The 13,434-nt window shown below is 37.7% G+C and overlaps 1 protein-coding gene across 1 annotated transcript in view; it reads right to left on the reverse strand.

Moving 5' to 3' along the window:
* The window catches only part of CMYA5 (cardiomyopathy associated 5), a 93,126-nt gene that overhangs the window by 29,465 nt on the left and 50,227 nt on the right, over nucleotides 1-13,434 (reverse strand). The window contains exons 6-9 of the mRNA XM_008161980.3: nucleotides 10,102-10,220; nucleotides 5,267-5,416; nucleotides 1,420-1,566; nucleotides 223-370 (exon numbers count right to left, since the gene is read on the reverse strand). Of these exons, the coding sequence (XP_008160202.2) occupies nucleotides 223-370; nucleotides 1,420-1,566; nucleotides 5,267-5,416; nucleotides 10,102-10,220 (564 nt within the window). The remainder of the gene's footprint in view (nucleotides 1-222; nucleotides 371-1,419; nucleotides 1,567-5,266; nucleotides 5,417-10,101; nucleotides 10,221-13,434) is intronic.

Below are 13,434 nucleotides of genomic sequence, written 5' to 3' on the forward strand. Positions count from 1 at the left end.
TTCTGCATTGTAGCATATGTTTTATTACAAACTTAGAGTTCACTGATGAATAGTGATGGAGCTGCAAATCAAGTCAATTTAATTAGCTCAGCAGGATTTCAGAAGTTTTTTTCCTCTATGAGCATAAGCTCAGAGGTTAACTTTAGGCCCTGAGCTGGGTTCCTGGTACCCCAGGTTCTCTCTGTGGAGCGGTGGGGTCTCCCTGTGGAGAAGGATTCTTACCTGAGGCCCTCACCCTCCGGAGAGTGCTGTCTGCAATACTCCAGAGTATAGGTCTCAGTGGCCTCTGGATTAGCCGGCTGCCATCGGATGGTGGCCGTGTTCCAACACACGGTACAGTCCTCTGCACGGATCACAGGGGTGGAGGGTGCTGTAGAGAGAGAACCAAGTCAATTGTGGGGCAATGAATGCCAGTTCTGCTTCCCTGGAGCCTGGGAAGAATGCATGGGTATGATTTTATTTTAATTTTTTATTAAAAATACATTCTGGGTTGAAAACTCCAAAGGTATAAAATTTTATATAGTGAAAGATCTCCTCCCACCCCTGCCTTCCAAAACTTGCCCAGTTTTCACCCATTCCCAACCAGCTTCCGATATTAGCTTCCTGTAAATCTTATCCAAGTTTCTTTATTATACAGGCAAATAAAAATAAAGATTCTTGTCCCCTTCTCTGTACACAAAATTTAGCCATAATCTTGCCTTCGGTAAGTGCTCAATAAATATTTGCTTTAAAAGGCAAGAAGAAAAGATAAAACAGTAGGAATAAGTCATTAATTCCCCTGACGTAGTTAAAATTACCTTAAAAGCAATTCAAACTATACTAGGCTATACTTGCTTCGCTCCTTGTGAAAAGACTCCATCATGGGAATGCATTGTCAGCTAAAACCATCATAGCAACACATTTTTGTGGCTCGTAGCACCCATATGATAAAGCCTGAGCTTCTTAGCTTAGCAAATATTAACTCTGTACATACTAATTAACCTATCTCACCTAAAGGCTTTCCTCTATTTGTTTTGAAGTCAAATAAATAATACCAAACTTACTTTTGTGTCCTGCACACTCTACACTGTTTCTTACCTTGATGTCTCTGCTCATAGGATTTCTTCAAATGAATTCATCCTTTTAACACTTTACTTCCTACTGATCCTTTAAAGGAGCTCATTCAGGCATCAGTTCTAGAAAGGTATTCCTGATTCTGCCCCCACTCAAGGCAGACTCTGGTACCTCTCTGGCTGGAGAGTTCTTATAATAACCTGTATATAACTGGATCAGGGCCCTACCACCAAAATTTGTCTGTTGTATATGCCGCATTACACAACACCCAGCATGCAATAGGCTTAATAAATGCTTATTGGTTAATCTTAATAGTCTGTGAAGGATTGAGTATTGCCTCCTAACACCCTCTTAACATCTCCTTACCTGTTCTAAAAATTGCCCTTTCACTGGGCAGGCTACATCCGGTGAAGTTCACAGCCATTACCCACACTTGATAGTATCGGTCAGGTTCCAAATCTTCAAAAATGCAGTAGCTTTCTTTCACTGTAACTCTGTATTCTTCTACCAAGTCTAGCATAAAACACAATCATAAATTCTAGCGTCTTCCAAAGTTAATTGAAAGTTACAGTTATTGGAAAAATTGGTCTAAGACTTTTTTCAGTGGAAACCCCAAACTGATTAGCTTAGAGATATCATTATGTGGTAGATCACTTTAGGATACATAAAAAAGCAATAGCACTCTGAAAAGAGATAGTTAGAATGACATAGTATTATTTATGAACACTTATCAAAAATAATAGCATATTAGTAAGATTCTGAGCTTCATATTCTACAATAAAGTAACATTTCAATAGCAAATACTAAAATTGCAGAGTTTATGTTAGCTTAAATTTCAACAATACATTCTCAAGATAATCCCTGAGAAGCAATGCCAATACTTTAGGAGAGTATGTAATAAAATAGGACAACTGCATGGTACAAAGCATCTTTATAGATTAGTAAACCATTTTAGTATTCAGTATGATTTTCATAGTTTCAAATCCTGGTTCCTTCTCATGAATTCCAAAATTCTTTCCACTAGGGATTTCCATAATATATAGAAATACTTAAATAACTTTGATGGCCATTAACTATTCTAAGAAGCAACTTCATTCAATCATTTCCTAAAATTTATGCTATTTTGTTATTTTAGTAGTAAACATTACTCAACACCATTCTTAACACTGGTCTCTTTGTGTGTTATAATAACACCCAATCTGATTATTTTTACTGAAATTTTCTCTCCTTAAAAAGAACGATTTTAAAAAATAGTCTAAGGTAATGTCAGTTATCCTTCCTTGTTATTCTTGAATGTCACATCTTCAAAACCCCTCAGTTAAGAAACCCAGATTGTTTCTTTTTAAAGGAAATTTAGGAGCTTTTAAACTCAGCAGGTTTCTTTAATTGCATCTCTATTTCCCAATGAGTAATACTTTCTGGACAGAATATTTAATTTAAATAATGTTATGAGGACTTATACACTGAAAAAGCATTTCCCCCAGAGCCTACAAAGTATGACTGTAGTCTTCAATGGAATCATCTTTTCAGTCTACGTTGTGTTACCCCAGTACTTTTAACAATGTACATAACATGTTACTGGACCCCTATTTCACACAGCATGGTACCATGGTGTAGACCATCAGGTTAATTAACTGGCATTAGCAGAACTCAAGGCATTGAATGAACGAGACACAGGCTAAGTAAGTGTTTGGGGAATGGTGGGGGCAGGTGAAGCACATTAAAAAAGTACTCTAGGCAACAAATAGTTGCTAAGAGAATCTGGAGAGCCAGATTCCATTATATAACTGGATAAACAGGGAGCTAAAGTACAGTATCCACCACTTATCCAAGGGAAATATGCCCCAAACCCCCAAGGGATGCCAGACAGGTAGAGAGATAGAAACCCTAATACACTGTTTTGTCCTATACATACATACATACATACCTATAATAAAGTTTAATTTATAAATTGGGCACAGTAAGAGATTAATAATAACTAATAAAATATAACAATTATAACTATACACTATAATAAAAGTTATGTGAATGTAAAGGTAGTCTCTGTCAAAATAACTTATTGCACTATACTCACCTTTTCACCTAAAGGAATCACTAAACAGCTTCTCTTTGGCATATCTAAATTGCCTGCATCATTACATTTGTGCTTTTATTCAGTAAAATAAGAGTTACTTGGACACAGGTACTTCAATACTAGGGTAGTTAATCTGATAACCAAGATGGTGGCTATTACGTGACTGAGGGGCAGGCAGCACACACAGCATAAATGATTCATGTCCCAGGCCGGATGGAGCAAAACATTCGGGATTTCATCACGCTACTCAGAAATGCATGCAATTTAAAAATTATGTACTGTTTATTTCTGGAATTTCCCATTTAATATTTCTAGACTGAGGTTGTCTGTAGGTGACTGAAACCTCAGATGGAGAGTGAATCCTTAGATAAGGGAGGACTACTGTATAACAAAACAAACACAGATTCAAGCAAACAAAAATATAAGCTTTGCAGTCTAAAAGATCTGTGTTTGAATCCTGCTGCTGTCATGTATAAGTTGTGTGGCCTTGGGTGAATTATTTAACCTCATATTGGTTTTCTCATTTGCAAATGGGATAATAGCACTTACCTTGCTGTTTTGTCACAGCTATATATATGGTAATAGGTTCCCAATAAAACCTAAATTCTTTTTTTTTAAAATATGTCTTTATTGATTTTATTGAGAGAGGAAGGGAGAGGGGTAGAGAGATAGAAACATCAATGAAAGAGAAACATGGATCGCTGCCTCCTGCACACCCCCTACCAGGGATCAAGCCAGCAACCCGGGCATTCGCCCAGTCTGGAAATCAAACTGGTGACCTCTTGCTTCATGGGTCTACGCTCAACTACTGAACCACACCAGCCAGGCTAAAATAGAAATTCTTACGGACAAAGCCAACTTTACACTATGTCAGGGATTGCTTTTCTTACTTTTTTTAAATTTAAATAAGAACCACATGACATCTCAAAAGACTTAAATATTGGCATCAGTGAAATATATTATAATCAATTCCTTATTATATGTGGCACGTCAATCCTGCCACATGATTCTCTGGTTTCTAAGATACAGGGTGGGTCAAAAGTAGGTTTACAGTTGTTTGTATGGAAAATAATAGAGCAATTAATAAATAATAATACAAGAATAAAATCACGTACTCACAACTGTAAACCTACTCTTGCACCACCCTGTATATGGGTCTATCTTCAACAAGTAACACAGTATGCCAGCACTCCCAGCTCTGATTCATCACTAAGTACAGCCTCAAACTGCTTGGCTTCTAGGTCTTATTAGAAGTCCTACTAAACAGAGATGTTTACAGGGGTTCAACTATACTAGTAAGATATGCCATCTACTCACCCTGCTATGCTCTTTCACCTCTATCTGCACATTAATTTGGGACACTAGAAAATTATACCACATCTAGGCCCATGCCTTCATAAGTGTGAACTCTGAATTACCTTTGTAGTGTGTTTATAGATTTTGTCCAAGGTAGATCTGAGAAAATGCCAATCGTGACATCCAATGGTGCATTTGCATTAAAATTATTGTGGAAGTCACTGTCCTATACTGCTCCTTTCTCCTCCACAAAGTGGCACACATTACACTTGTCTTTTGACCTCAAAAGACTGATTGAAACTTTGTTCTCCCTGAAACTCTTGCATATTACCTCCTTTCTGAAAATGAGGATCACTTAATTGCTCCTGCTATCCTGAGAGCTCAAAGTCAAATATGAATCTCAATGACAATATTCATGTTGACCATTAGGATATTAATGCATTTTTGTTTTCCCTTACCCTGATCTCCAACTTTGCTTATATTTCATTTCATTATACTGCTGTTGGTTTGTTGTTATTTTTATGTAGCTATGAATGCTTTATGGAAAGAGCCGTAATATGTATATGTTTAAATACTTCATGCCCTAACCAGTTTGGCTCAGTGGATAGAGTGTCGGCCTGCGGACTAAAGGGTCCTGGGTTCAATTCTGGTCAAGGGCATGTATCTTGGTTGCGGGCACATCCCCAGTAGGGGGTGTGCAGGAGGCAGCTGATTGATGTTTCTAACTCTCTATCCCTCTCCCTTCCTCTCTGTAAAAATCAATAAAATATATTTTTTAAAAAATACTTTACATTAAGATGCAGAAATATACACATGCACCTGTATTTGTATTAGCAACCCTACCATTTACTTCTTGGTCATCTTGTGGCTCCTCCATACAGTAAACCTGGAATGAGTCGATGACATCTTCCTTGTTTATGCTCCAATAAACCGCAATTGTTGTGCTCGTGGCAGAATTTGGTTCCTGAGGTTCTAATCTAGGAGGCTGTGGAACTGGATGGAATATAAGCAACATTTATTGTAACTAATGCTGATTTTATTGATTGATTTTTCTTTCTTTTTTCAAATGTCACTTACAAAAAATTCTAACAATACAGAAATATATGAAGTAACACTGGGAGTTCTCCCTTTTTTCCCAACACACCCCTAATCCCAAACCCTAACATACTACTGCTGCGGTTCAGTGTGTACCCCTCCAAAACGTTTTCTTTGAATTTATATATGTGTACATGTAAGACACATAGAAATAAATAAAAATGGATCCCCAAATGGATCACTTGAGAATATTCTTCTATAGTTCTATATTTAGAGAAATTAACTTATATAGGTTAGACTCAAGGTTATAGCAAATGACTTGTTTTTTCTTTGAAGCAAAAACTTGAGTATGCTTTGCTAGATAACCTTCTACATGAATAAAGAGTCTATATTCACAATAGACAAATGAAACCACTTTTAACTATAGGTGCTGTAAAAGCTGAAAAAGACTTGCATGAATAAAGTAACAAAATACACTTTCTGAAATTACTTTCCTATTTTCTCTTTCCAGCATGACCATAGCTACAAATTAAAAAGAAATTTAAACAAAATGTTAAATTACATAGGGGGAAAAGAACCCTACTAACCGATTAAAGTATAAGGTTTAACTATCTAGTATTACTCTATTGTTTTGAATTTTAAAGACAACAATATTCTCAAGTGTTTTACTAGAGATTTGAAAGTTTATAATTTTGCATATTGAACATCAACAGTATATACAACACCATAAATCAAGCTCCTATGCAATTCTCCTCCAACATTTTTGAGAGACAAAAGCATTGAACATATTTTACAAATTAAAAGAAAAGGTTATTCCCATCAATTGAGAAGATGTCATGCTTTTAAATTTATTTTTGTCATGCTTTTAAATTTTTTTTCCAGGCAACAATTTCCTAAGAAATAATCTTACTAAAATAGTGTGAGTCAAATTTTATGAGATTACTTTATTAAGAGTAATGAAATGAAATGAAAAGAAAACAAGGTTAGTTCAACAAGGAGTTAAAAATGAGGAAAAACAAATGGGTCTACAGAATGGAGCAAAAAGAAAATGAAACTGAATGAAAAGAAAACAAGATTAGTTCAACAAAGAGTTAAAAATTAAGAAAAACAAATGGATCTACAGGATGGAACAAAAAGAGATGGACTGAAAAGATTCAAGAAGGAGATAAATTGCTGAAGAAATACACAGGTATGAAAAATAAGAAGCAGGATAAGAGAGTGGTCACGTTCATGGGCTTTGGAGGAGAGAGGCTGACCTAAGGTAAAATGCCAGATCTCCATCTTATTAGCTGTGTTATTTTAGCCTCAGTCTCCCCATATTTAAGTTGGGAAACAACAACAATAATAATAATACCATTTATTCTCAGGGTTGTTGTAAGAAGCAACATAATATATAGTAAATGCTTAGCAAAATGCCTGACACATAAACAGTGCTAACATTCAGAAGGCAAATGGCCTTGGCAGGAGCACAGAAAATGGAGGGGAGAAGGCAAGAAGCCTCTTATGATGAGGGTGAACTAGGACTCCACCACCTGTAAATCCGAGAGGGACTCAGAGGTCAGGCATGCTGAGCAGGCTTCATGACAGGAAGCCTGCCTGTCAGGGCACCTCCCCAAGGACTGATAATGGTTCAGAGATCCTTATGCTATCTTTGACTTCACTGTTTGTCTTCCCAGCAGGAAATCAGTGTCACATTCTAAAGGAGTCCATCCGGACAAATGTAGTGCAGTAAATTTTCATGTTGCCCAGGTTTACTGAAGAGCCGAGCAGAATGCTTCAACTGTTGTCAATCATCTCTGAAACAGTGTTGAACTCCTTGAGGCATGAACAATGAAAATGCTCCTGTGTTTTTATTGTTGTTGTTTTTTAATGAATTATACATTGAGCAATATCTGCTTTTTTAAAATGGTCATACACACACACACACACACACACACACACACACACACCCCATCACCAAGTTTTAAGGAAGAAGCAGTTGTAGGGAATTAAGCAAAACATGTAGATTAGAAATAATTTTGTACTTAATGTGCTCCTTCTCCCAAAATCATTAAAGTTAGAACAATTTTTTTTCAAAAATAGAAAATACTCTTACTTTTCAAAATACTCTAAAATTAAAAAGGAAATAGGAATATTTCATAGATGTAATTGAATAATAATTATTGGATTTAAAATTCCTGTGATAGACAAGTATCAAAGACCTGGATTTTATATGTCAGCTACTCTGTTTACATTGCCATAGCAACGAACTTGGATAGGATTTCCAGTGTCCTGTGAAGAGCTGTCCCACTAAGGGAGCTGAGCAGTAGATCAACTTGGGACTTCAGGACCTGGGCCCAGATCCAGATTCCCACTCAAGCCAGCTTTCAAAATAGTCCCCAGGAGAGCAGTATTATTCAGAGTAGCCAAAAGGAACCCAAGTGTACATCCATGAGTGAATGGATAAGCAAAATGCAGTATAAACCTACAATGGAATAGTATTCAGCCCTTAAAAAGGAAGGAAATTTTGACACATGCTACAATGTGGATAAACCTTGAAGATATGCTAAGTGAGATAAGCTAGTCAAAAAAGAAAAAAAAAACAAGTACTATATGATTCTACTTATACCTGAGTAGTTAAATTCATAAAAACAGGAAGTAGAATGGTGGTTGCTGGGGTAGGGGTGGGGAGTTATTTAACAGGTAGAGAATGTCAGTTCTGCAAGTTGAAAGAATTCTGGAGATGGATGGTGGTGATGGTTGTATGACAATGTGAGTGTACTTAACACCACTGAACTATATACTTCACAATGGTTGAAATGCTAAGTTTTACATTATGCATATTTTACCACAATTAAGGAAGAAAAAAAAAAGGCCCCAGGAGCCAGAGTCAAGGAAGGTTTGTCACTAATCTATGGTTACGGCTCCTTTCAGAGCAATGCACTCTGCCTCTTAGGTGTAGAGCAGTGGTTCAAGAGCAAGCTCTGAACTGAACTCCTCCACTACAAGCCCCCAAATAGTTGTGTATCTAGGGCAATATGAGAGACACTTTTCTGCTCCTTTTATTTCCTCACCAGCCAAATGGGAATAACAATAAAACCCACCTCCTAGGGTTGTGAGATTAGATGATCAGTATGCTTAACAGCCTCCACAGCGCCAGGCATCATGTAAGAGTGGAATACACGTTAGTGAAAAATTCATATCCTTTCCTCATTATATCTGTTTAGGGAGTAATCTGATTAACTTTTCAGGTACCAAGTGAGGACTCTAGATCCGAGAAGTGTCATTGGTCACAAAACGAACCAAAACTATTTAGCAACAAGTCAACACCTTGGGCTCCAATTCTGTGAACCCACAGCATTTATCTCTCAGAGATCAATTTCCCTAAAACAGCTTGGAATTACTGGGACTGCCACAGGCACTATTTCAGAATGATAATCTAACCCTGTGGCTTCTAAAATATATAGAATGTCCTTTCATTCCCCATCAGGTATTCAAAAAAGAATCCCTTAAAAGCAAAAGATCTACTCTGTTAATCAGAATTTCTTAGTTTGCAATCACTGCTTTATTTAAATGCCTCTTAAAGACATTCTAAGAAAACATCCTTTTGAGACATTTCTGCAGAAAATCCATAAATGCCTACATTTTTCATTTTACATAGGGTTGGTAGGATTTTTGGTCTTTTTAAAGACACAGTAGCCTTTTACCAGTTACTAAACAAACCCTCTTCCTACAGGAATGAAAGTTACTTGTCAATTGAAAAACAGCAGCTGTCTTTAAGGTGGTTTTGAAAGAGTAAAGCATCTCTTAAGGAGGACATCTGAGTACATTGTACAGTAAGTGAAACTTGGTAACTTGACTGAAACACGGCAGCTTTGAGAAATTTAAATTGTCTTGTTTATTAAAATAGCACATTAAAAAATATTTTGAAGAGCCGGCAAGATGCTTCTGACAGCTGAGTGGGAGGCTCCTGGCTACAGAGCATGATGCGGAGCTGTTAGTTCTTCTAAGCTAATCTGTTTAGTTTTTTAAAAAGGAAAAAGAACTCAATTGAAGAGGGGAAAACCACTCATAAGGAAAAATCTGTTCAATACACATGAAATTATTTATTTTTCCTTCTCTAGCTGGCTGCTGGTGTGAAGCAAATAATCTCTAGAAGAGAGGGAGAGAAATCCTATTGGACAAAGGAAAATAGCAGGAGGCCTTTGGTTTCATGGCTACCTCCTCCCACCTCCTCAATATCCTAGCGCCGTGGTCGGCAAACCGCGGCTCGAGAGCCACATGCGGCTCTTTGGCCCCTTGAGTGTGGCTCTTCCACAAAACACCACGGCCTGGGTGAGTCTATTTTGAAGAAGTGGCGTTAGAAGAAGTTTAAGTTTAAAAAATTTGGCTCTCAAAAGAAACTTCAGTCGTTGTACTGTTGATATTTGGCTCTGTTGACTAATGAGTTTGCGGACCACTGTCCTAGCGCAGTCATTAGGCTTCAAATGGAAATGCAGTTTATCCTGGGAATGGTGTGCTGGTCTCATGCTTTATTTCAGAATCTGGCTTTAATGTTTACAAAGGAAGATTTTCCTGTTTCCAGTTTTATTTCCTTACATTCAAAAAACAAACAAGGAAAAACCACCAAATCTCATCAAACTCTTTAAGATTAAAATGCCTACCAGCCACTTGTTTTAACATCTGGTCACTTTTCGCCGAGCTGTCATCATAATGCTCAAAAAGTGAAAACGCAGCAGGCATTTTCTCTAATGAAGCAGTACTCTCCATGGCAGAAAGCAACCTATTTGGGGGAAATATAAGTCAAAAAATTATTAGCATACAGAATGAAAGTAAAGCAATTGTTCAAAATGAATTTGGGTGGTGGTAGTGGTAGTTTTTGTGAGGCACTGTATCCAAAAAGGATTTAAACTGTTTCAAACTCTAGAAATATATTTATTCTTAAGATTTTTGGTGTAACTGCTAATATTAGAAATTCCATTCCTATATCCTCAAATCCAAGTAGATTCCATTAAATTATACAATTATTTTATTTTGCATCTATAAAATTACTTCTAAAAATCACTATACTTTAATGATCACTTTTATTTATTTCCTAATAATATAAAGATTCAGAGCCCGTCTGGAAATTCACACACTGTATGATGTCTTTGCTGTTCTCAACCCTCATTATCATTTAGTCTTTCAAAAAATATGTTCACCTACTGTGTGCCTGGCACTGTTCTGGGTAGTGGGGGTACAGCACTGAAGGAGGATAAAGTCTATCCATTCTTACAAGACTAAACAAAGCACAGTATATAAATGAATGGCTTTTATAAACTCCAGACCCTCTAAGGAGAGATGCCAACAAATAATAACTTTTAGCATTTGTATCTAGGTGAAACCTGGGCTTTTTAAAAAAAAAATTGATTCTGCAGAGGGGAAAAGAGATTGCAAACATTTATCTTCAGCTTGAGGAGCCTCAGCTTTGGCTAGGAGCTCTCCTCTGTGCACCCCCTCAGAGGACTGGAATTATCTGCCAGCAATTAAACAGCTTTGAGGAGCTCCACTGGCTTCCGCATCGTGGGCTTTTTGATTTGGGTAGCACAGAGCCTCAGCCCTTGAACTTGCTGTGGGGACTTTCTTCTCCCACCTGCTTGTATGGTTCCTTTCTCACTTAATTTAGATCTCTATTCCAATGTTAGCCCCTCAGAGAGGCCGGCCCTGAGTACACAAAACACCGTGGTGCTATGCCCCCGACCCCTTACTCTGCTGTGTTTTACTTCCTCCAACTTGTCATGACCTATTGGTTTTTGTCTGTCTACTTCACCAGAATGTAACCTACATGCACAAAAGGACTTTGTCTTGTTCCCTACTGCAGTGTAATGGGTAACCTGGCATACAGTAGGCATTTAATAAATATACTTTGAATATGTAAGAGGGTAAAGTTTTATTTGGGTGAGAATATCAGGATCTCAGTTCTGACAAAATTTTTATCAATGTGTAAGGGAAAAGATTATAAAATATAACTGAAATATTTAAAGAGTGACTACTGTGTTTACTAGTGTTAGGAATAATAAAATTCACTACCATTTGATTTAGGAGAGATGGTTCCCATAGGGGCTTCAAAGAGGAGGTGATACTTGGACCAAGAGTAAGGAGGTTGCAGACAGAATAGCTTGGACCATAAAGGCATGGAGTTGGGAGAGTATGGCACGTTCAAGAGCCAGAGGTGGTCCCGGGCTATGCTGAGAATTAGAAAACGGAGACAGGGCTGAAATAGAAAAGCGATTTGTGGTTTAACTGTGAAGAGCCTTTCGGATCCACCAAGAGATTCCATTGTCTCTTTGAAGGCAGGGAGAGCCGCAGAAGTGTTCGCAAAAGGGAAGTTTAGAAGCATGGCCTGGCAGAGACTGAGGCAGAATCAGAGCAAGTGGACTAGGGAGGTAGTGAGGTCGGTTGAGAGGACCCCATAGTGCTCCAGGCCAGGGAAACATCCCAAGCTTAAATTAAGGCCTTGGGGATACAGAGGGAGAAATGATTGGATAAACAGACAATGGTGACTAGTACATATACTAAGGCCACTCAATACATGCCACTGACTAAATGGAGGGCTTTTTGTAGCACATAAACTCTGGTTGTAGACACCTGTCCAGTTTTAACATCACTATAAGAAAGGACAAGTGAACATCTTTTCATGAGCAGTGACTCTCTTTCTCATTATTATAACACAAAAGAGCAGAACAGAGAAAATGAATGCATCCCCTCAATAGGACCGCATTTTCTAAGCAAATGTGTTTTTCATAACATGCAAATTTTGAATCTAAATATGTTTGACAGCATTCCTTAATTTAAGCACTTTCAGTGTTGAGAAAAGTTTTTTAGTCTTTGAGCACTGCCTTTAGAGATATAACATGAAGGGAGAAAAAGCAGTAAGGTAAAAAACACCAACAAGGTAATCAGCACCTCTCGTGGAGAGCAATATTGGTAACCCCGCGACCTTGAAGTAGAGGTTGTCTTGAGGACATGAAAGGCTTCTTAGTGACACAATCAGGCTTATCACGTGTGCCCCCACACACGTGCATGTTTAACAGGGTTTTCTTTGCTTATATTTCTTTACCAAATCCCAATTTTTGTTTTTTCCTTCAGAGAAAAATAATGGTTATCCCAAGTGGAACCTCCTTTAGGTGACATGCAGCTTTTGCAAAGGTTAATGCACTACCCGTTGGACAATGAAATCAATATTAATTAAAATAACACACAGATGAGCAAGCTCAAGCACAAGACCAAAGAAACAGAATTTAGAATTCAATGGATGTCAATTCAGATTAGCAAGTTAATATTCTAATGTTTATAAAATTAAAAATGTACTATAGTATTTTTTAAAGTAAAAGCATTTGCAAATTTTCATTCACCAAACTTTCCTTCCGATCAATGCCTGCCATGAGTGGATGAAATATAAATAAGCAAATATGTATCGACACTGTCCAGTGTACAAGGAATGACACTGTAAACCCATATACTTTTTGGGTAAAAATAAATATCAATAGTATGCAGGAGAAATGTGTACATTTTTTAAAACAAAGGAAACTGGGAACAAAGCCTGGGTATCATTTTCTAGACCTGTCTGGGGCAGAAATGGTAAACAGGCAGATGCCGGACCTCTCCTGGACCCTCACGCAGCAGCTCTGGGGTGGGGCTCTGGGAGCTCTGGGTTAGCAAACTGCACAGCTGATTCAGGCACAGCCCGTTGGAGAAAAATCACCGAGCCAGAGGACAGACTATTACAACCCAGAGGTTCTCAACTCCGGCTGAGCATTAACATCACCCAGGAAGCTTTAAAAATGCCCAGGCGATAGCTCAGGCCAATTAAACCCAGAACCTCAGGAGGTAAGATTCAGGCATCGGCATTTTTATTTTTAATATACTTTTATTGTTTTCAGAGAGGAAGGGAGAGGGAGAGAGAGAGAGAGAAACATCAATGATGAGAGAGAATCATTGGTTGGCTGCCTCCTGCA

Source organism: Eptesicus fuscus, chromosome 4 (genome assembly GCF_027574615.1).
Source record: "Eptesicus fuscus isolate TK198812 chromosome 4, DD_ASM_mEF_20220401, whole genome shotgun sequence".
Taxonomy (NCBI): Eukaryota; Metazoa; Chordata; class Mammalia; order Chiroptera; family Vespertilionidae; genus Eptesicus; species Eptesicus fuscus.